Source organism: Brienomyrus brachyistius, chromosome 13 (assembly GCF_023856365.1).
Source record: "Brienomyrus brachyistius isolate T26 chromosome 13, BBRACH_0.4, whole genome shotgun sequence".
NCBI lineage: Eukaryota > Metazoa > Chordata > Actinopteri > Osteoglossiformes > Mormyridae > Brienomyrus > Brienomyrus brachyistius.
The window spans coordinates 22,940,776-22,964,577 of NC_064545.1; the positions used below are offsets into that span (position 1 = coordinate 22,940,776).

Genomic DNA, 23,802 nt, shown 5'->3' on the forward strand with positions numbered 1-23,802 from the left:
TTCGGGAGGGGGAGGGGTTTCGGGTCAGAGCCTACAATCGCTAGTAGACCCGGGAGGCTAACACAACACCTACCTTTCCACAAGGCCTGCATGTAACCTGCTTTAACACCCACTGGAGGTCTATTAAAACCAGCAGGAGTCTCTGTTAAAGTGGAACGGGACGTTATAATCATCCGTCAGCTGAGCTCTGCGTCTGGCACTGCAGACACAAACAAACACCATGACCCCGGAGCTACACCAAGGCGTCCCCTTACAGTTACGTTTGTTTATTTAGCAGATGCTTTTGTTCAAAGCAACGTACAAGTAAGGACGAGAATGCAGTCAGGCAGTACGCCGGGGGCAGCTCAGGTTATGATGATATGATTACTCTGTCGGCCATGAGATTTGAACCCATGATGTTCCGGACATTGACATGGATCACTAAACGCTGCAGTACACACCACCCCTATCACTAATAGCGAACAGAATGCTGCACATATGAAAACTTTAGGCCACATCCCAACCCTTAGTGCCACATCATATCCCTTAATGCCACATCCTAACCCTTAGTGCCACATCCTAACCCTTAGTGCCACATCCTTACCCTTAGTGCCAAATTCTTACAGATAGAGGTCCCTTTGTATCCACACTCACTACCACCCTCTCCCCCCGTCCCTAACAGGATTCCAGGCAAAAATCACAATAACCTTGTGTATTTCACTCGCTGGACATTCTGCCACATAGCTCTCATTATTAGTCACTTGCAGGCTTGTCTTTACAATCACATGGCCATATCTGGGTTCTGCTCCTACCAGAGGGCTCTCCAGCTTGCTGGAGGTCCTGGTGTGTAGCCACCAAGGCCCAGGGATAGATAATTATGCTCCCATCACATCAGCAGGACTGACTGTAACTTCCATCTCTTGCCTTACTTAAATAGACAGATACTTTATTGTCACCGTAGAGAAACTATTTTTCAGTGAAAAAAAATATATATTTGGCATGAAATTACAGACAGGGTAAACACATAAGACCTTTAACATTCCTATAAGACAAAAAAATGTAGGCTAAAAAGACAGACTTCAACAACAATCCCATCACAGACACACAGGACCAGTCCACAATCCACCAGTATTGCCTTCAGTAAAATAAATAAATAAATACATACATACATACATACATACATAGAGTCACTTACGTCAGATTCTACCTTAAAGGGCACATCACCCCCAGCTAGGAAATGCGGCGGAGAGACACACGCTTACCAAAAAGTTAGCGGAATCTCTGGGTGGCGTGTTGCCATGCATACCCAAGGCCCCCAGGCGGGCAAAGCTGCTTTAATCCCCCTGGCACTCACACGCCCACTCACCTTTGGCGGCTGCGCCCAGACAAAACAATCGCAGAAATAAGGCAGCGGGTCCGGCACACGCCTGCGAGCCCCTCTGCCAAATTCCAGCACAGCACAATAAAAACAAAAAAGGGGTTTTCTTCCCCTCTCCACCCCACCCCCTGCCACTGCGAGTTTCAGAGAACTTTAGTCAAATAAACAGCGAGATGGAGAAAAGGGTCTCTCGGTGATCAGATCACTACTTTGTCACATCCCCCTTTCCAAGACCCCCCATCACACCAGTCACTGTCTCTGTCTTACATAACCTTGTTTATTATTTGTTCCAATCGTTTACTTATAACCACTGATCTGGAGACAGCATTCCGAGCAGGAGCAGCACCTGAACTCACACATTAATGCCAAAAGGCACTGAAGGGTGTACAGATTAGCATCGTTCCATTAGCCTGTTGTGCTCAGTTTGTGTCGGTTATTAATGGCTTGCGACTGGGTTTCGTCTTTTTCTCACTTAGCTTCACATGTGTCGCAGGTTAATGAGACAGACTCAATGGTACCTGCCAGCTTCACGATATAACAGTGCCTACTATCCCGCTCTTTATTGCATATGCAAACTACTCAGGTAATTTTCATGGTGCGCTTTCACCTCCAGCCAGTAGATGGCGTGATAGCTAATAACGAAGACGCACACCCAACAACCATATTTCTACTGCAAATAACTAGGTGCATAAACAATCCAAAAAACTTATAAATGGCCAGACCACTCTAATCTTGTGGCTGCCTTTTACTATGACTATAAAAAAGAAAATCTCTTTAATTTTTCCCAGCTCCTCAAAGTGGTTCAGTTCTAGTTGTCTATTTTGTGCACACACATGGCTTGTCACACAGTTGGTGTAAAAGTTCCAAATTGTCGCCTTCTGTCCCTAATTCCATATATAACATTTTATTATTGAGAACTTTAAAAGAACCACAGCAGCACCAGACGTTTAGCATAAAGACAAATGAACTCACAAAAATATTCATAAATAAATTCCTGGTCCATCACGTAAACTCATTACCACCCGCAACAAAACCATAAAATATAGGGGGGGGGGGCACCAAAGACAGTGATTCATACTGGCTTTCTAAACACGGCCACACTTTAGTTCTTTAAATAAGACAGATTCTCCAAGCTTAAGAAATTATGCCTCAGTCCCACCAAGTTAAAAACAACAAATGTATTTTGTACAAACAGAAATCACTTTAACCATGGTCACAAAATAAAAAATCACCTTCAGCTCAGGGACTGAGATAAACTGAAAAACATTTAATCTATTCTTGCGAAAGTCTTCTTTTGTGACAGACGTTTGGTTGGTTCTCCTCTGTACTATCTACTTCAAATTCCATCTCATCTCAGGGAGAGGTCCCCACAAAATGCGCAAACTGTAGTTTCAAGACACAAATCTATGTTTATAATTTTAGTATAATAGCAGTATAGTATGAAGGTCTACGATTATGATGGATTCTACGAGGCCTTCAAGGAATTATCAATGTACTCCTCTTAGTTCACATCTCATAAATTCCCTATTAATATTCTTCTGCGTAATCTAATTTTCTGTATTCTGTGAAAATTTTGCAATGACTGATCAAAAGACGCGACAATGTGCATAAAATTGCATATTTCTTTGTACAATAACGGTCAGTTCACATTTTAAAAGTTCGCCCACTCTTTAACTTTATCCAGATCCACAGTCCTTATTCTGACTAATGAGGATAATCTGCAAAACGCACACTCAGGGGTACGGAAAGTTTAAAGTGAGAAATCCCTGCATGATCGGACCCGCGACAATAGGCGTCGGACTCCGGTAACTCACCGTCCGCAGTGCTACTTGTGGCGGCAAGACGCGCTTCCCAGCTCCCTCTCTCTCCCTCACTCTCTGCTTCCCGATGCTGTCGCTCTCATCCGCCTTCTCTCCTGCAGCGCAGGGTAGGTCGGGCATCGCAGGTCCCAGACGGCCAGATCACCTTGCAGAAGATCGCCGCATGGCACGTAGGACGCCGCTGATAGGACGAAAGTCAAGCGCTAACACTGGCGATCCCTTTCTCTCTTTCTTCCGTTCCTACTTTTTTAACTCTCTCACTCTCCCACGCGCTCTCACTCCGCAACTGTCTGACTACAGGTTTGACAAGCTGTCAATCACATATCTAGGTACTAAAATATATCATTAAATGTATCTACATTCTCAATATATGACATGGCCGGTTAGAATAGACAGAATAGAGTTTTCACACGCATACAAAACATTACGTAATCACAGAGAAACATACAAAACTTTAAAGCAAAGTCTTTTTTTCAGCTACTTATTGTAAAAACAAACAAAACCCCCCAAAAGCTTTGCGTAACAAGAAAGTTAAGTAACGTGCGTATATAAGTCTTGCAAAAGTGTAAATTTGCGCTGTACAAATCGACGATGCCGTATCTCCCATATTATGTGTATGCAGGGCTTAACGTCCTCAAACGTTTTACTTGCCAGAACACTTCTTCGGTGATATGAATGTCTAACTGACGTCTGAATCCAACGGCACATGACAAACGCAAAAAATGTTATGCCCAAGTTATACTACGCAACACAAATGTTTAAAGTCGTGATTAATTCAGCAGCAGCTAACAGTTATTGCTTCGATAATCTATTTTAGTTGCATAACAACAAACCTCATGAGATACTGAAAAAACGTGGATGTTTCATGTGTTGGCATGTTTGATTAATATTGTAGCTCAAACTCAGACTTCATGTTTTGATATTGGAAATTTTAAATATATATTTAGACAAACTCTAATGGACCGGTGACCTGTCCATTCTATATTCATTGTATTGTCCGGTTCAGTTTTGCCAATCTACTTCGTACACTTTTCCAACACTTCCAATACTGTATTATTGTCAATTTGCACATTCGGCAAAGCTACCTCGTCCACATATTGTATTACTTATGCATTATTATCCCTTATTTTTATTCTTATATTGCACTGTCTTGCACTAGCTTGTCGAAAATTGCGCCCACAGAAGTCTCACCTAATTTCCCTCAATATACATAACAATAAATGACGCATCAATGACGTAGTATAGACGCCTCGCTGACTATATTGGCCAATTGGGGTGAAGAGGCGGAGATTAATCGATTCTATGTCTCCTCCCTTGTCCTGATAGAGCGCCTCGTGACTGGTTAACCCGGAAGCATCTGTCCAATGACAGAACAGGAAAGGAAGCGCGCGTGCGGGCTTGAATTTCGGCTCGCGGAAACTAGTGGCAGTATTGATTATATATTTTTAAGTTTTGTTTTTTTGTTTTAAATGTCCAAGGGGAGACCTGCCGCTGCTAACGGACTGTCAAACGGGCTCAGTACTGTTTGCGACTAGCAGGATAGAGACGCATGGAGAAGATATGCAGGGACCTGGAGGGTACAGTGCAGCTGCTGGCCGTGTCGCAGAGCCGCTTCGCGTCGCAGTGGGATGCCGCTGCCCTGCACCGGGCTTTCCGATGGGCCCGCTACTGCCAAGAACTGCACGCCAGGTTTCACGCCGATACGGAAGCCAGGCGAACACTGGAAAGTGTCCTGGGGCTCGCCAGTGCGCGGCTCGGGGGCGTGTTTGGGCAATGCCGGGACCTGGAGTTTGCAGACCTGGCCCGATGTGAATTCCTGCTCTGTTCGAACCTCATGCAGAACCCTGCTGTCCACCAGTCAGCGATCAGGCTCCTCCTGGACAGCAACGGACCCGCCTTTCCATACCTTGAGGAGCTCATCGGTTATAAAGCTGCGACCAGGCTGCTCTCCCACGCCTGGGAATCAGACCAGGGGTTTCACGACCCCGCCATAGCCACACAGGGCCGCATACTTCGGGGGCGTTTGGACGACTTGATGTTGCATCACGACTCTGTGAGGCGATCGGTGGACTTGCTGGATTCCATTCTACAAGAATGTGAAGGTGAGAGGCGCCAGGTAGCTTACATCCTGGCAGCAGCTCTTCTGTCCAGCAAAGGTAAAGGAGACGACGGGAGAGCGCAGGAGGTGATTGCAGACTGGCTACAGCGCAACCGAGACCTCCTGCAGACTTTTTGCCGGGTCCTGCCGGTTTCTTCGATCACACAGGCCGCCAGAGTTTCTACCACGTTCAGGGAAGCCTATCGAGATGTTCTGAAAAGTTGGGCTCACACTCTCAGATACGACATAAATGAAGGGCAGTGGGTCCAGACCAGTGAACAGGCAGTGTCGTTCGGGGACCTGGTTGATCGTTTCCGGTCCCTGCTGTGTGCCAGTCCATCATTAAGGAAAGAAACTGAGAAGGTACTGATGGAAATGAAGGCAGCTGATGGAGATTTCGAGGTTAGAGGTCTGAGCGTCAGTAGTGATGTCCTCACAGAACTGAAACATAATGCTATATAGAATTCCTAATGTCTGTGTTACATACATGTCAATAAAAGCAATATTATATTTGCCGTGTAGGCTGAATGATATGCTGAACTGTACTTTCCCCCATAAAGGTTCGTAAGGCCTTCAAGGGAGTAAGATCAAATGATTGTAGATGGTTGTGCATTTCAGAGTCAAACAGTACGTGTCCTTCTGAGGCAGAACTGTCAGGAATGTTCCACTGTTTACTAATGTGATCCATGTTCACCAGAAATTTCATGAAGGCACCTCCAAAGGTTCCCTGTACGTTCTACCTGGGACACAGATCTCAGGTTCCACCTACTGCTGAACCAGAAATTTCACTGACGTACAAACAATTAATAAAAGTACACTTTCTCAGACTAAACTTCATAAAATAATCCCTCCCCAGGAGTTATAAGCCATTATATAACAAGTAGAACTACACCCCCTTATCCGCCACAGAATTGCTGTTGTACAAAGTAGCAGATCGACACAAAGCTTATGAATTAATATGCAAATAATATATTTAAGGGGTTTGTATCATCACACTTTGCCTAGACATAAGGCTTCCTGTAGATAATAGCCGCTGTACTAGAACAGTCAATGCAGTAGGAAAATAAATCAACAAATCTGCAGCTTGTCACCGGCAGTGTGGAATAAAATATCAATGAATAGTAATGTGGATGAGATGGAGGATCTGTGCATATAGCTAAAATGCACAGATGCTGTGTGAGTGCATTAAGTGTGAAGCAGGAAGCCAACCCAAGCACAGGCTACAATTCATAATGGCTGCATCACATGGTATAAATGGAAGAGCCCACCTCCCCAGCAAGTCCCTTAGATGTATTGTTCCCCCTCCCCCCCCTCAGCAGTTTTGTCTGTTTCTGGAATGCAAGTCCAGCCCATGCAGGTGTGCAGCGGTATCGTTTTGTAACATGGTTTCTAAGTCATGTTCTTCTGTCCTGCTTAAGCACACAAGAGCACAACCTTTATTTTTGGTCCAACAGCTCAAACAATGAAATCTAATGAAATCAGATTTTCTTTCACCTTAATTTACATATACATAGCTTCTAAGCAGAAATGTGTGCTCCAATTTTCAAAGATAATGAATAATAAAATATTTATGATGGATAAATGTGCACACACCTGTTGCATGTTTTTTTTGGAAGTGGTAGAGAGAAATCACATACATACTCACTTTTCCAGGATAGCTTCAGCAAGACCATTTGTGGACGTACTTCTTCAGCTCACTCCGTAGGTGTCCAATCAGATTGAGGTCATCCTCTGATTGGTCTGCCTCAGGAAGTCCCCTTTCTGTTCTGTAGTCCGTCTCCTGTTAAGACAGAATGCTTTTGGAATGGTGCTTTGATGTTGAAGTTCTGGTCGATACCAATAACCAATATTTTTTGTCTAATATTTGTTATAGCAACAGCCATCTACACTCTGAGCTCCCTGAATCTAGTGATGTTACATCTTAAGATCCCACAAATATGTGTAGCAACCATATCATAGAATGCAGGCAGTGAAATACCAGCAAAGTATCGCAGAGTTGGGAGACCGTAATGAGGTTCTAATTGGCGAATGAGCCAACGAAATTCCTCATCCTGCACTACAGAAAATAGCTGATCGTCCAGTGCAACCATCTCCATCATGTTACAGTACATAGTTCTGCCTTTAGCTCTGCTGCTAACTTGGAATATTGACAAAAGTCCAAATATCAGCCAGCAATATCAACCTAGATTGACACATTTGGTCCAGATCAGGATGAACAACCAACTTTACATCCATTTATATTTTTGGCAAAGAGTAGCAAATTCTGTTTAAGATCCAATTTGGCAACTTCCCTCAGTCCTCACAAGTATTCCTGTGAGGAAGAGGATCACCCCCATTAAAGCACGATGCCCACGCTATGTTTTATACTGGTCATGGTGCTCATTAAATGACACGCATTGTTCACTTTTCACCAGACTGAATTCTCCAGTCGGCCAAAGAGTTCTATTTTGGTTTCAGCAGATCATAAAACATTTTCCCTGCTCGGCTTCAGGTTCCCCAGAGGGTTCTTCTGCATACCTTAAACGAGCTTCAGTGTGGCCTTTGTGTGGAGGTTTTCATCTTGGCTCCGTCCCATTGAGAGAGCAGATTTGTGCAGAGTTCATGGCATCGTTCCAACATGGGCAGATTCTTTCGCAAATTGACGCTGGACTCTTTGTGGCGTCTCTGATCAGTGTCTCCCGAGTCTGAGAATCTATTTGGTGGGAAGACATGATCTCTGCAAGGTGCTGCAGGCTCCACATAACTTCCACCTCTTTGTTTGGGCCCTGACAATACCATGAACTCTGCACAAATATACTCTCTCTCTGGAAAGGAGCCAAGACAAAAACCTCCACACAAAGACCACACTGAAGCTCATAGCATCCATACCATGGTTTAAAGTTTTCCAGAGGATAGTAAAGGTCCTTTGACACCTATCTTCTAATCTGCGTCTTTTCTGCACCATTAGACTGGAAGAAATTGAGACGGTTCCTGTTTCTTTATTCCTCAGTATCCACTTTGACCTTGGAAAATGGGAGGGGGGTTTATATGTATATGTTGCGGACAAATCGCAATAATTACAATTGGACACTGGGGGAGGCTAATTAGCTACTTGTGTCATCTGAAAGGTAATTAACAATGGCTGTTACTGAGGAGAGGTTTTCTTATTCAATTAAGGTATCAGTTTAATTTTCTGAACATGCCTTTGGCTTACACATTAATATTGTTGATTTTATATATGCAAATATATTTTGGATTTTTTTGAACTAGTTAAATAATAGTTTTTAAGTTTCCCAGTTTCCTCCCACAACACAGGTTAATTAATATTTCTAAATTATCCCTACTGTATGATGGTGTGTGTGTGTGTGTGTGTGTGTGTGTGTGTGTCCTGCAATCGACAGGCATCCCATTCAGAGTGTACCCCAATTTTTGCCCTGCGCTGACTGGATAGTTTGCAGTCCCCCCCCCCATAATGTGATTCTGACCAGGATAAGTTATTGGTAGATGGATCGATTGTTATAATAGCTCATCAGCTCACATCTTCATCCATGTTCCTTAATCATTTATCCATTGAGAGCCACATGTAGGCTGGACGAATAGACACGGATTTAGAAACAGCAATTCACATAAACTGTATGTGTTTTGATTTTGAGAATAAACCTATAGAAGCCCACAGACATGGGGAGGCCATGCAAGACACAGAGCAGGGGGCGGGACTCAAACCCATGTGATTCCGCAGCGTTAACCTCTGAACTAAACATATTCACCCGGTGTTATTTTTTTACTTCACCAGCAGATCTGCAGGTCTGCTAGCTCTCAATGGCTGCCCTTATGAAGGGTTGAATAGACCACTGCAACTCCATTTAAACCTTATTTCTAAGAACACCTACATACATCTCAGACTTGTCCAAAGTTAGAATGCCTTGGGGGGGGGGGGGGGAGGCTCGAAAGCCAGATGGCCATGAGCTCACAGAGATCCTTCCTCCCATAACTACCACAGGACCTTTTGTTTCCTGTCCTCCGTTGACTTTCCTTTCCTCTAAGCCTCTCGTCTCTGCATTCCATTAACGGTGATGTCCGTCTGTTCTGCCGTTCTTGAATTTTCATCACACACTTTGGGAGAGTTGCTATAGAATTATTAATGACTGAAGTAGGTTTTGACACCACTTTATTGTCGATATAATAGTATAGCAAACGTATATTGTGATTCGGTGGATAATATTTATAGGATGATAGTAAAACATTGATTTCAATCAGTCCATCTTCCAGCCGTTTATCCTGGCCTGTGCATGGAAGTCAAAAGATTCAAAGTGAATATGTAACCTGAAAATGAGAAAGATTGGAAGGCGATGATCACAGGCAGAAACAAAAACTTGGTTTCGAAGCGTGACCTTCGCTGCATTGAGATTTTTGCTCTTCTGTGATTGGCTAATGGGCACGTGAGGGGGCATGGTCAAAGATCAAAGCACGTCCTTTTCAGAGCAGACAGTCTAAACCTGAGGCTTTAGGATATAAACACCACAAGTCCCCAGGGCCAGGTGGGGGCCAGTGAAGCTTTAACCGCCGAGTGATTTATTCCCTTTTCCCGCCTTTATTCGTCCTGTGAGCAATAAGCACGACTCCAACAGCTCAGGCTGCGAGGCCGGCAGGTACCTGACCGCCGCTGATAATGCGACACATGAGGTGAACATGGACCCAACCACAAATCTGACTGCAAAGACGAACCGGCTCAGATGGTCCAACTCGGGGCTTTTATTGCAAGGCTTCAGATGACAGACAGACTCGGCTCCAACCTTGAGTTTTTGGGTGGTCTGCAGGATAGTCGGGTGTGGGAGGGGGGCTTGCTGAACAGAAGTGTGAGGTCAGCCAAGCTTATGACACAGTGGGCCAGGTTTACAACTGCATGGCTGTGGGGGGGGGGGTGTGCAGTGGGCAGCAGGACGTTTGTTTTTAACTGGAAGCACATGGCAGTGATGGAAAGGCATCGTCTGTATCCCACTGCGTCGCGTTGCCTTCCCACATGTCCGTAAGGCCTGATGGCTACAGGATGTCTATTAGCTTTGAGGTGAGGAGGTCTGCCCCCCCCCCCCGGATTCAGTCCATCTTCACGCAAACACAGGTGGCACCAGTAAGCCATCTCTGAATGCGTCACTGTGGTGTCAGCCAAAGGATGACACCCTGGCATGCATCATCCCCTACACCTCGATCTGTCTCTCCTATTCATGCCCCCTCCCTACCGAATGGCAGAAAGGGAAGCTCAATATTACACCTCCCCCATCACGCAAACATGCAACCGCACACACACACACACATACACGCACACACACAACCAGCACTCATCCAACTTTGCCCCGGCTCTTAAGAGTATTAATGCGATCATGTGATCATGAAGGATCCTCCGCATTGAAAGGGGCCCTTTCTCTACACTGAGTACATCCATTCACACAAGTCCTTGATGGTTTCGTTGCAGGGCTGCCGGGTTCGAAGGCAACGAGGTTCATTACGCACAGAGACACCTGACCAACGTGAGATCATTGAAGTGAAGACAAAGGACAGCCGCGCCACTCTCCGCAAATATGGTTTTTGTTGATGGCTTTCTGTTCTTGTGACTTCATCATGCTTAATTTGATGTGATTGGGCAAACAGGGACTGGGTGCATTGTGATTGGTCGACCGATAAAGAGAACGAGAACTACAGAGCTTGTGGCAACTGAAACACACAGTAAGAAACGTTTCCTGAAAGGAGCATTGATCGTTTTATTACGGCATATTATCTTTAAGGACACATTATATTAAATAATCTATTATGGGCTTCATAAAAAACTGTTAACCTGTGGCATTCACCTATGTAATTATTTAATTACAATAATCAAATTGTGTTAATTAACAAGCAGTGACAGACTGTAAACCCATAGCAAAAACATTCCCATTGTCTTTAAGATATAAATCAAATGAGGAAAGTGTGTGACTGAACATGACTGGCTGAGCAATTAGAGGAGTTGTAGTTAACCGTAGTGTGAAAAGATACAAGGTGTAACGGCCTGACGGGCGACTCCTGTGCAGTAAAGGGTAAGGGGGCGTGAAAGGGGGCAGGCCTACAGACTGTGACACGTCATTAGGAAATCCACAAAAGACAGATTGAAACAATACAAGCAGGCCTGCAGGCCCTTCCCATAATCTGTTCATGGACCTTCTGGTTAAGATGGTATTCTGATCAAATTTTCGTTACGGATTTTATATATTAGCGTCAATAAATCCATTTCTGAGCAGAACTATGGGCAGGAGCAGTGCCGCGCAATCAGGCATGTCACATACAAATTCAGCACGTTACGCTTTGACCCGTTTATATAAACGAGCCACATTACAGCCCAAGCATGGAGACGTGATGTAACATAAGACTTAATGAGCCGGATGCCCTGCAGGCCTATCATTAAAGCAGGGGCCCTAATTCAGCGAATGGGAAGGTAGCGACTCCGGCCTGAGGCTCCGCCCATCCCCCCTCAGGCTTGTTAACTGTGTCAGCTGGTTAGCCAGCTTGTGAGTCACAGCCGGGTTGTTAATGAAAGTCATTGAGCAGAAACCCCCACCCCCCCCCCCCCCATCCGTAATATTTTGTTTTCTGTGGGGGTGATGAAATAAGGGGGGCAGAGACAATTGGTCTGGGGGGGGAGGGGGCTGTTGGGGCCCATATCAATCTCAGAGCCACCGAGGCCACAACACGGTGGGCGGGACGGGCGGGACGGGCGGGACGGGCGGGACGGGCGGGACGGGCGGGACGGGTGGGACGGGCGGGACGGGCGGGACGGGCGGGACGGGTGGGACACCCCCCCTCCTCCCGAGGGGCCCAACCTCACATCTCTATAGGCTCAGGAATGGCATCATGGCGCCCAAATGTTCTCTTTACATGTTCATCACATTCATGACTGTCAGTGAAAATGGGTTGGGGGGGAGGGTGGGCATGACAGCTAAAAAAAAAAACGTTGAGCTGAGTTAACTGGAATGAAGGCTGGTCGTTTCTGGAGAGGATGCATGTGAGTCTCCGTGTGCTTGCAGAGAGCCTGCCTGCCTGCCTATGGGTGATCCATTCACCTGGCTGAGCTGGACAATGTGAACCACAATGTCATGGTGACGAAGGTCTGGCTTCACAGTGCAGGTCCTTGGACCTGTGTGTCTCCATCATCACAGAGCTTGACGATTACGTTTTCTCAGCAGTTTGCTCCTTTCTCAAAAAAAAAAAAAAAACAGCCATTTATTGTCTATGTTAATTATACATGAGAACATTACAGCCAACTGGGATTCCGCACACACATGATTGCCTAAACCAATATGGATCAGGTACAAGATGTGGATCAATGAGCAGGTCCCGACAGATGGCGGCATCAGGCGTCACCACGGCAACCACGACCATTAGGGCCACACACTCCATCCCTCCTCACTGGAGAGCAAGATATGGGTAGCACATGCTGCGTGCCTCCAAAATTGGTCCCCGGGGACAAAAGGACCCCGCCACATCAGATGTGTCCACCCAGTGAAGAGACCTGCGCCAATTAATCTCTGGTGAATCGGGACAGGCACTGCGAATGGGAAGCTTTCTGGGGGCCTTCAAAGCCTGTTCAGGAAGTGGATGGGGTCCATGAACCAATCTCTGCACCTAAATATATCTAACGCTATTTATTTATTTATTTATTGCCATTTTATCATTGTACATGCACACCGTCAGATCATTAGAGACTTAAATGGAAATGACAAAAGGCTGCACAGAAAACAATCCTATGCTTGTTTTAACGGATAAATAATTGAACCGCAACTGCAAGTCATTGGTGGTCGACACAAACGCCAGTTCACAGGAAACACATGAAGTTTATTTATAAGTCATGATAGTACAAATGAATAAATGGCAAAATCCTTTTAAAATTATAATAATAGTAAGAAAATGTAACGTCAGACCAGTATCATCCAATGACAAATCGGTAAGCCTTTAAGGGGGGCGCCTGGATAAGAGTTTGGAGCAGTTGAGCTTAAAGTAGTGAATTATTTAGTTAGAAGCCAGCCCTAACTATAAAAAATCCAGATTTATAGACTTCTTTATGCCATTTATTAACAAAAGAGGTGTAATTATACTTTGCGCCAAAACAGCGTGGCCAAGTCACTAGACCCCCGTTAATTAAGTCGCCGAGTGAATGGGGCAGACCGGGGAATTTAATTAACATTTACTTGTCCTGCTGCTGGAGAAGTGAGCCTAAGCTTGTTATTGCGCTGGATGCCTTTCTCCATAAGGGGACGTGTCAGCGATGCCGGGCAAATTACTGCCGTATTACTGTAGTAATGTGGCGCGGCTGTCGGGTTTGACACCTGGAAGTGCCCCAAGGTGACGGATCAGCGGAGACCTGCAAATATTATTGGTGTGATTGACGGGCTTTACGGGGCCCGTGGGCGTCCGGCCGCTGGGCCGATGGCTGCAGATGGGACCCTTCCCAGTATAGGCTAATGTTGGATGCCGTTAAATTAATGAAATAATTTCAACACCAGTTCCAGTCGATGTACCAAAACGATAAAAACGTGCGTTCAGATATACACAGTCAACACCATGCCACTGGAATCAAGGTTATTTATAAACATGCAGTCTAGCACTAAATGCGATGTCACGTCCATGACATTTATTTTGCATTTCACATGCACTTCTTCAAAAATGCCCGTTTTAACAGATCTACGTATGCGCTAATTGTAAGGAAGGCGTGCAGTGGAATATGAGAGAATGTCTTCGCAGCTTTCATCCGCACGATGTCTCAGCTGCCTGGTCAAGAGTAAAGGAAATAACTAGCTAGGCTTTAACTAGTTCTATGCATAGCTCGTTGTGAAATGAGATATTGATGAATCTGTTGCCTGCAGCCCTTCAACGCCTTAATGGCGTCTGGGAACAACTGCAATTTAGCTTCTACATTTTAAAAAATACACGCCTTACTTTATCATTCATAAGCACCGGGTGTAATGCAGTCGCACACATTTCGTTACATTAATCTTTATACAAATAGTGAAAAATATAACCGCAGAATGACAACGATCTCACTGGATCTGTTTCAAGCATTTATCTATTTAGTAGTTCAATGGACCGTGTTCTCTAAATATATATCGTGACGTTTTGATTGCAATTATACATTGATTATATGTGTTGAGGGAAAAAAGCTGACCACATCGCCCAAATGCGTCGAAAATGCAACACAACGCCTCGTAAATCCGCAGGGAATTCGGCCATTTTTAAATATGTATTTAAAATTTCTCTGGACACAGTTATGCAAGAGTCTCGTTAAACAGGAAATTCCTGAGTTTTATGTTGGACTCATGGTCAGCAGCTTGGATTTCACGGTCAGAATTCGGTGACGGACGAGAATTCCACCTCAGTAGAAATACAAATTATGAAATGTGAAACAACGGGCTGTTTATTGAGATTTTAAGAAAAGAAGACGGCATAAATGATCTGGCAGTCTCACAAATGACCGCTAGGGGACAATCAAACTTTTTATACAATCTGGCTCGAAACTGGAGCCAAATGTTTTTTGACGAAAAAAATATGACACTTGCGTATGAAAGAAGAAATAACTCAATCATAGTTATACTACGGATGGCGGATGCTTCTAATGTGATTTAAACCTTCGTATATGTTTGCTTGTTTTACATTTACACGTTCCTGTCGTTTCCCTAACAAAGCAATGACATGTGAAATGTGAAGTGAAATGTGATATTTTTGGGTTTTATTCCTTACACCGGGTAATTTATTTCCATTTCTGTTTTTGACTGTGCAGTGAGGTGACACCCATTATACTGCAGCAGACAAAAGCCTTACATTTCCACCTACAGTCCAGACACATTCCCTGGCGACTATTTTTCTTTTTTGGTTCAGAGGAGAATAGACTGTTATTTCCGTGGATTAAAATATACACACTACTATAAGGATAAATCTATTTTAAAGCCACAAAACACGTGGTATATCTAAAGTAAATGTGGCAAATGTTTGTGTCACAAAGCAGTTAGGCCGATGGTGTAGGATAGTTATTGGCCTATATAATACAAAGGTATTGGCGTAATGTGACGGAAACACGGGCTGGGGCCCTTCGTGGGAGTTTTCGTGGGAGTATCTGGATTTCTACCATAGCCTCAGCACCGCCACCTTCATTACACAGTCTGCATGAAATAACATTTCTTAGTAGGAAACGGTATATACCAGTGAACGCAAACACCGGTACCCATAAATACGGCTCTGGTACAAACCACTAACTTAATAGACCTGAAATTAAATATGCAAACTTACCACGAATCATCAGTATTTACAAGTCAACAGAAAATGCCAAAGATAATACGACTGCGGTCAAAATGTTCTTTTCTAGCAACTCTGGGGTCCTAAATAATATAATTGTGTAGTATTGCAGAAGCCTGCAGAATAATAATATCAGTAGTTGTATTTGTGAGCGCACTGCTTCATACTTATGTAGTAATAATAAAAATGATGAATATTTCCTAGCATGATATATTGCAGAATTTTCATGCTTATAAGAGTTACCGTCTAAAATCGGGTGTAGCGTAAATATTTAAATACAAACTATGAATGACTAACACCAAGTTTTCAACTGACCGGCACAATTAACTGGGCAGTGAGGTGGGCATTGAGCGGACCCTGTGTCTCAGTATATATAGATCGAATAAATAGGAATGGCTGTAGGGAAGGGACAACCGTACGGACGTAAGACATTTTAATCTTCGAATCAGCGATAAAGCTTTTCAGCGAGATGTCAGATTTGTCTCATTTTATCTCCCTAAAAAATTACTGAACATGGTTGTTTGGTCCAAGATATGCAGATATTAAATTTTTTTACATTAGGCCTACATATGGAAATTTGGTTGTTTTAGGCCTATTTTATAACACGAACACACTATATTAGCAATTAACACACACAATCCGTATAGAATGGTACATGTGACATTTGATCATATATTCATTTTGACGCGATAATAAATATTTTTATAAATATTTTAAACTAAATCATCCTTTATTTGTACATTTCGTTTGAATCGTTTCGATGAGGAACAGCATTCCATATCAGACATTTTAAACGTTTTCCCGATGCTCATTCTATCATCTGTTAATGAACGGCAACTTGATTTGAGCTGATGTATTAAGTATAATCAAATTAAAGTGATGGATGGGTTATTCATACGCCATTTTGTCTTATATCAGCAATTAAATATTCGTATATAATCCAGGGGTCTTCTACACTACTTAAACATGAACCCCAGAGGAAAACATACCAAAGCCTCATAACATAAGAAAATAATAACCAAGGACCAGGCTTTCATTTTATATTTACATAATTGTAAATTCACACTTCGTGAAACGATTAAAACAGTAATGTTTATTACCAAATGAAAAACCATCCGTTCTTTACCACTTTAATAGCCTATGATATATCCCCTTATTACTATTATGCGGGCATATTTGCTTATATCTCTTATTGCTCTTGAACTAACGATGTTTTCTGGGCCGATATTTCTCGCGCATTAGCCCTCATTCTAAAGCAATGAGCACCATCCTAACTATAACATAGTTCTCCAATTTCTTCGCCACTTACGACACAAAAAAGACCTTTAGGAAATCAATGCGGTAAAAGCTTGCCCTTGTTCTATAATGTCGTGATTGATGGTGTACACTAAACCGGGGGCAGCTTATGTCACTTTCCCCTCCTGTCCTCCTTCGAACAATTGACCTCTTGCACAATAATCCATTCGCCAGCTCCCCGAATTCATTTGAAATTCCAGATGCACTAACACGACTCAAATTAGACCAACCAATCTATACCAGTTATACTACTGTAGGCTACTGTTCGTACCAAAACTGGTACACTAGTGCAGCTTAAGCAAACCTTTAACAATAACAGCCTGATACATGGTTAAACATAGCTTTTTTACATTGTCGGGGTTCATTCAGTTTTTACTAAATTTAATTATCCGTTTATTCGTTTCAGACTTCGTTTTGAAATACCTCAGACAACTGGACCTATCTATCGGCATAGGGAACAAGGTTCCGATCAAAGACAAGCGGAAATAAGATGGAAATGAAGATTTCTTCTTCAAATTGTGTCATTGCAAATATTTAGGCTTACATAATTTGGTTCGAAGGGAGTGGGTCTATTTATACTCCTCGTATATTTTGCTTGTGTGTGCGTGCGTGCATGTATGTGTGTGTGTGTATCACTCCCCCTGCCGCGGATCTCTGAGAGGCTTTGACAAGATTACTGCGAGGACAAAGTGGCAGTTGGTTGAAATCTAATTAGCAAGTGATGAAGTGCCTGTGATTGCCGTATTATTACTGCCCGGCCGCTTAGCTCCATGATCCGCATTCAGCCGATCGCTTTACGGAGAACAAACAGTGATGATAGATGCAGCGTGACGGAACGACAAAATTAACGTGGACTTACACGACAAAAAAAAAATGTTTCCCTGTTGAAAAACGTGAGAAGTTGTAAAAGGGTGTGGAATTCAATGGCTTTGCCTTATCTGCCGTACAAACGCAGCCTGGAAGAGGTCTCACATACCCCCCCCCCCCCGCTGCCTTAAAGGGCCATATGCAGACCCCTATGCAATATAAATACTCCCTGTACCATATCTAGGACCAGTGTAATTGATTATTTTTGTTATCATTTTGAAGTTATGCATCACTGCAATTGTTTCCCCTCCAATAAATTGCAACAGGAATGAAAAAAATAAAGTGATGCCGGATTTAATTTAGTTGTCTCTTCCATGTCATTTACATCACGGTTAGAGTTAGCGGAGTGTTTGCTGTGAAGCCACTGAAAGAGCAGAATTTCTCTTCTTTGCCTTTTGTATAAGTGTGGAGGTCTCCATGACAACCTGCCTCCACTCGAGATACGCACAAAAGGTAGCGGGAAGCAGCCAAGGACGGAGCAATACGCACGTACGCGGGCATAAACACTGGCACGCAGATTTATAATTACTAATGTTGGCTCGTGTCTCATTAAACTGTTGCAAAGTTTTACGGGGACTATAGAAGGACAGTATCAGACCTACTAAATGTAAAGATGCTACATTCTGAGTATTCGGCCATGATTCCATCAAAAGTTCTGTTCTAGGACGCAAATGAAGCAAAAGATTGGGACTAAGCTCAATTATTACTCTGTATTAGTCATAAATGAAAAGGAAAGTCTGAGAAAACTTGGGGGAAAATCGCTGACAAAATGAAATCACATTGACGCGAAGATAGCTGGAAAGTGACATTTCGCTGGTGAAACCCCAGATTCTTATTCTTCGCTTTACGGATTTACCTAAAATATTTAAGTTTTGCTATAGTGACAGGGTTACCGTGGCAGGTCAGCATCCCAACCTTTTTAAGCAGCAGCACCTACGCTCTTTCATATAGACAGGTGAGAAAGGGGACTTAGATTGCAAAAGACCAGAGAGGTCTCCTCATTTGTTCATTTTTTGTGTTTGCGAGGCGGGTTACTGGTATAACCAATGGACAATAAACACGTTTGAAAGTCCCAAAGTAACAAAAAGGTAGCCCTGGTACTTTTGATAATGGTACCTGGCTAGATATCAGTGGAAAGGGGAAAATACCTGACCTTTACTACCAAAAGTACAGCATCTAGCTGGGGCAGTGGACACGCACCTTTTTGATCCCATCAACTAAATGCAACGAGGAGTTAATGAAATCGGCAGCTCTGCTCTACTGGCACAGCAAGCACAAGGTCACATAGTCATTCTATAAACTGCAGGAATAGTCGCCGTCAACATCGTCATTCAGTCGTGTCAATGGGACTCAAGCAAGTCCATCTGTCACCCCCACGCCTGGGCAGATTAAGCTCCAGCAGTTTGTTTCGGATCATTCACAAACTTACAGCTGAACTGGAAAAGAGGCCAGTTTTATTATTTCTAGACACCACACAGGAGTTAAATCCTTTATCACCGAACATCCCTGCTTCTTACGCAAGTTCTCACACTTTTCCGAATTCGTCCAGACCAAGATTTTGTTCCAATCCACCAGCTGAGTGCTCTGAGAATGTGACTCTTTGTACTCAATTGTTTGGATGAAACAAAATTTTGGTTTAGATTTGTACTTTCTGAACCAGAACTTTTCAGCTCGGCTGACTAACAACATATGCGTCTTACAATAACTTACAAATAGTTCATTTTGGGCAGCTGTACACCTAAGAGTATGTTAACTTGCAATAATTGTCACAGGAAAGTACTGTACTGTGCTGTAAGGTGGAGTGACCATTCCTAGCTCACACATATCTCTCAGTGTCATTCTCACACCTAAAAAGTGTGATTATCCTATTGTGACATACATCCATTACAACGTACAATCTCTCTGTTGTAATGGAACCCAGTCATAGATTTGGGACAGTCTGTATTCATGTCCCTATGAACTCTTACATGTTCTGCTGTTTAGTGAGACTGCAGGCTATACTAATAAAACTAACTTTTAACCCTCTGACCAAACACTATCCTCACTTGAGATGTGAATGTTCTGATTAGCCTAGAATAACCCGAACATGTACGTTTTTGAGAAAGCAGGGTCAGACGGTCCCTAGAGCAATCGCACCCCAGGATTTGAACCAATGACCTTCCAATCACAGGCACAGCATTTGTCAAACCACACACCACCCCTACTTGAAGCCGCTACATCCACTTAAGAGGCAGCAGGGCCGAGGTGGATAGTTCAGATCCAGAAAGTATTAATCCAGATTAAAATTTTGTTTCGACCAACCAGTTGAGTAATCTGTGACTGTGAATGTTATATGGCATGATGCATTATGCTGAGTCAGTCTCCTCTCTCCATGAAGCAGCCCATTGACATGTCGTATGAGAACTGGAGCATTTAGGAGAAAGTTCTCAGAGCATGTTAGAGTATTCAACAAGCCCAGGGACTTTTAATTCACCATTAAACATGCCATGGAACTCGATGAAGGAGGGCAGTGGAAGAAGCTGTCCTCATCAGAGGAATGACCCTCTGTGACCCCCCGTCAGATCCCACAATGCACTGCAGGTGTCTTTGGGAGCAGACGCTCTGACCTTGTTGTTCCTCAAGCAGACACATCCGGAGCTGATTCCCATATAAGGAGTTACGCTGTGGAAAGTCAGCATGGGAGGTTCCAGGTCATGTGACTGGTGACACGCGCGTGTGCGCAGATCCTGCGTCACAAGGCTCCCGCATACAGCTGGGGCTGCCTGCTTGCTCTCATAGCTCATTCTCTTTTTTCCTCTCCTCCCTGTTTTCACCCTACACCACCCTGTCCTTATTTCTTCCTCCGTCCACCTCCCCCCTCCTCAATCATTGGTTTCGCTCGTTCTCAGGAGACCTCGCTCATTCGCACACTCACTCACACGCACGCACGCACGCACAGGTGCCTCCCTGATGACATCACACCCCCCTCCCCCACCAGCCAATCAGGGCCGCCGAGTGCGACAGTGCCACGCCCTTCATGCCACGCGGCATCTCGCTACAATCCCCACCCTTCATTTTCCACCCCTCTTGCCACTGCGCTCTACGGAGAAAGATACTTTATTATAGTAAAACAACGCAGATGGTTATGCTGGAAGAAGACATTTACACATTAATAGACAGCAACAATAAATAATAAATGACAATAAACAGTAATTGTGCTGAGAATGTCAGAGGATATGTACCTCCCCATCACTCGTCCATGTGCACGCCCCTCTCGCACGTGCCTGCCATCACTTTCTCTCCCACTGCCTCTCCATCTGCCGTCTGTCCCCCTAAGCGGGAGTCCTAGCATTTCCTGGCAGCCGGTTGGCTGGCCGAAGTCACATGACCCCGGCCCTCCGTCTGCTCTGGCCCTCCCCGACTCCTCCATTCAGTGGCTGCCAGCTCCACTGCTGTTTAAGGATCACCCAGGAAGAACCGGCCCCCATCCCCCTTTCCCCAGCACACTGGCAGCCCCCACTCACCAAATCCCACCTGCGTGACTCTCCATCGGATTCGGGGATTACCAGTAGCGGGCGGGGACAGCGGCATGCGCCTGGGCGCTAGGCGGCGGTGCATTTCCGCAGTCCAGGGGCTCCATGCCGCCACAGTGTTCTGGGCCGATCGTTACACGAAGCAGGGCTTGCTGATCTTACCTGCTGACTGGGCAGCTTCTTTAACCAGTGAAGGCCTTTCATCAATCAGTTATGACTGACATGCTGATGGCGATCACATTATAAATGCAATATATTCGATTTTTTTTCGGAATAAGTACAATGCATTCGGGTATTTGGTTTTGTAAAACTAAATAATTTTCGTTATTATTGCAAACTCAGAAAACATGACGTACTGCAGCACTACTGCCTCCCGGGTTGGAGCCTCTGGCATGGACCCCCATGTCATTGTGGGGATTCCTCGGGGTACTCCACCCCCTCCCCACCAAGTCTGAAAACATGCTGAGGTGACTTTAAGTTATGCTTCAAATTTAACTATGAATCATGTTCGTTAGTTTATTAAACACGACTAACTGTCCTCCAGTAACACCTTCTGTAATGTGATTAATTAAGATGCAAGTGCAGGGATCTGTGCTGGAAAACACTGCTGGCTCTCTAGGTGCTTTTCTTTGCAGTTGCCTCCATGAAGAAGCTCTTCTTTAGCCTTTGAGTGCAGTAAAGATGCAGTTTGTCCCCTAACAGTTAGTGACTAACAGGGATCAGTAAAATGCAGTACAGTCAAAAAGTCAGTGTTTCAAGACATAAACACTCTTCCTGTCCTTTCTTGTCCTCCTTCACTGTCTAACACGTTCAGCTTTATATTTTCAGAAATTCAGGACAATCTTCTTCCACATCGTTTCAGCACCATGGCCCATCCTGCCACTTTTTGGTCACAAATTTGGTTTCTTAACCGGGATGCCCCCTTCTGGCCAGGTTGGAACATTGCGCTAAATGGATACTGACTTCCCGGAACAGTGGCTTTACGGCCCACAGATGAATGCGGCCCGGTGGTTGGTTACTGAAGAGAATAACTTCGCCCGTCTTTCTACATGTGCTGAAAATAGTGCGGAAATTGATTAACGCCGAGCGACGTGTTGTGTCTGCCGGTGGCGGAGAGCTCATTGCCACCTCACCCCCGGCTTCACATGTTCACAGTGCGACTGGCAGCGAGGATGGCGGCAGCGAGGGCCGGGTGATAGATCAGGGAAGAAGGATCCAACTTCGAGAGGTGGGGGGGGGCAAGGCAAACTGGGGCAGACGTTCACTTTTTCAAATCCTACATTGGATTGAAAGGCCCCGTTATGGAGTTCCTATTAATATGCATCTACATCATCAGACAGAGTCATTAGGGACACAGGGTCATAGCCGCCCCCCCCCCCCCCCCCCCCCCGACAAGTCCTCCTGCCCCACTCTCCGAAAGCTGTCGTCTCGCCTTACAAAATGCTACCCAAGAACTGGAAAGTCTATAAAAAAACTCCTGTGCACAAAAATTTAACCTCCCAAACTGCTGTGCTCATCGCAGAGACATTTTTCCCACACGAGGCCGACACGATGATTAAGAAATCAAGGTCACAGTGCCGGGATTCGGCCCGGTTTCCATTTACATTAACGCATTTACAGACTGTGTTTTCCCGCGTATGAAACGGAATTAAAATAAAGACAGATGATGGATGAATCTGTGCAGGAATTCAATCTCGGGACCAGTAGAGGAAGTCAGTCGGCATTGGCCGACAGGAGGAGCTCAGCTCAGCCTGGACAGGAAGTGCGGTGGGACGCCATGAGGGTGACGCCCGTTTCCCAGAGCAGACATACTCATGGTTGCGTGCAGCTCGCAGCACGTGCTCAGCACGCTGAGTCGCATGGTTTGGTCAGCACTGATCAGCCGTCGTTCCATTTGCAGCGCTAATTATTCAGGCGTCGCTGTGAACGGCTTTTCAACTCCATCAACCTGCGGCTCAAACTTTTAGTCTCTGCCAGTTAACCAGGATGATCTACAAGTGTTCCTGTTACTCTGAGCACAGCTCAACGGATGCAGTGCCTTCATTATTATTATTATTATTATCATTATTATTATTATTATCATAGTGAGAGCTGTGACTTGGCAAAAAGCAGCAATTTCATTATAAGTCTTAATGCAGAGGATTACCCAGAATTCATTAAAACAAGTTTTGACATGTGGCTGCAGTAGATCCAGAATTCCAGAACAGCCCCGCTGGAGACAGGTGTTGGGGTCTAATGAGAGAATAGCACCAGAACACGCAGCTCTGGCAGAAGGGAGGGACGGAGGGAGGGAGAGAATGACTGCTCTGGGAGGACAAAACAAATACAGCAGAAATACTTTGTTTTTTTCATCCTTTGTAGCCAGTGAGCTGGGGGTGACGCAGGCTACGCAATCCGCCAGTGGCACACACCCACGCTACGCACTGCAGCTGCATCAGGGGACGTGATGCGCCTGGTGGAGGCGCTATGCTCCCGGTACACACCCAGCTGACAGCGGGCCTCACCGAAAAGCAAGGGGGAGGGGACAGGCATTCCCTCCCCCCCCGCTCCCCCCCCCCGGGC

General features: G+C 44.7%; 2 protein-coding genes across 3 annotated transcripts in view; one reads left to right on the top strand and one right to left on the bottom strand.

Moving 5' to 3' along the window:
- Nucleotides 1–6,936, bottom strand: part of LOC125706479 (growth arrest-specific protein 2) — a 36,798-nt gene extending 29,862 nt beyond the window's left edge. Inside the window, exons 1-2 of one of the 2 annotated variants that reach the window (XM_048973197.1) lie at nucleotides 6,921–6,936; nucleotides 3,172–3,358 (exon numbers count right to left, since the gene is read on the bottom strand). The gene's annotated coding sequence lies outside the window, so the exon portion shown is untranslated. Of the gene's footprint in view, nucleotides 1–3,171; nucleotides 3,817–6,920 lie in introns of those variants that run through there. The other variant, XM_048973196.1, reaches the window with a different exon arrangement.
- On the top strand, nucleotides 4,499–6,857 carry fancf (FA complementation group F). Its single transcript, XM_048973195.1, has one exon. The coding sequence runs from the start codon at nucleotides 4,727–4,729 to the stop codon at nucleotides 5,735–5,737; it is 1,011 nt and encodes a 336-aa protein (XP_048829152.1). The 5' UTR covers nucleotides 4,499–4,726; the 3' UTR covers nucleotides 5,738–6,857.
- Nucleotides 6,937–23,802: the final 16,866 nt, after the last annotated feature.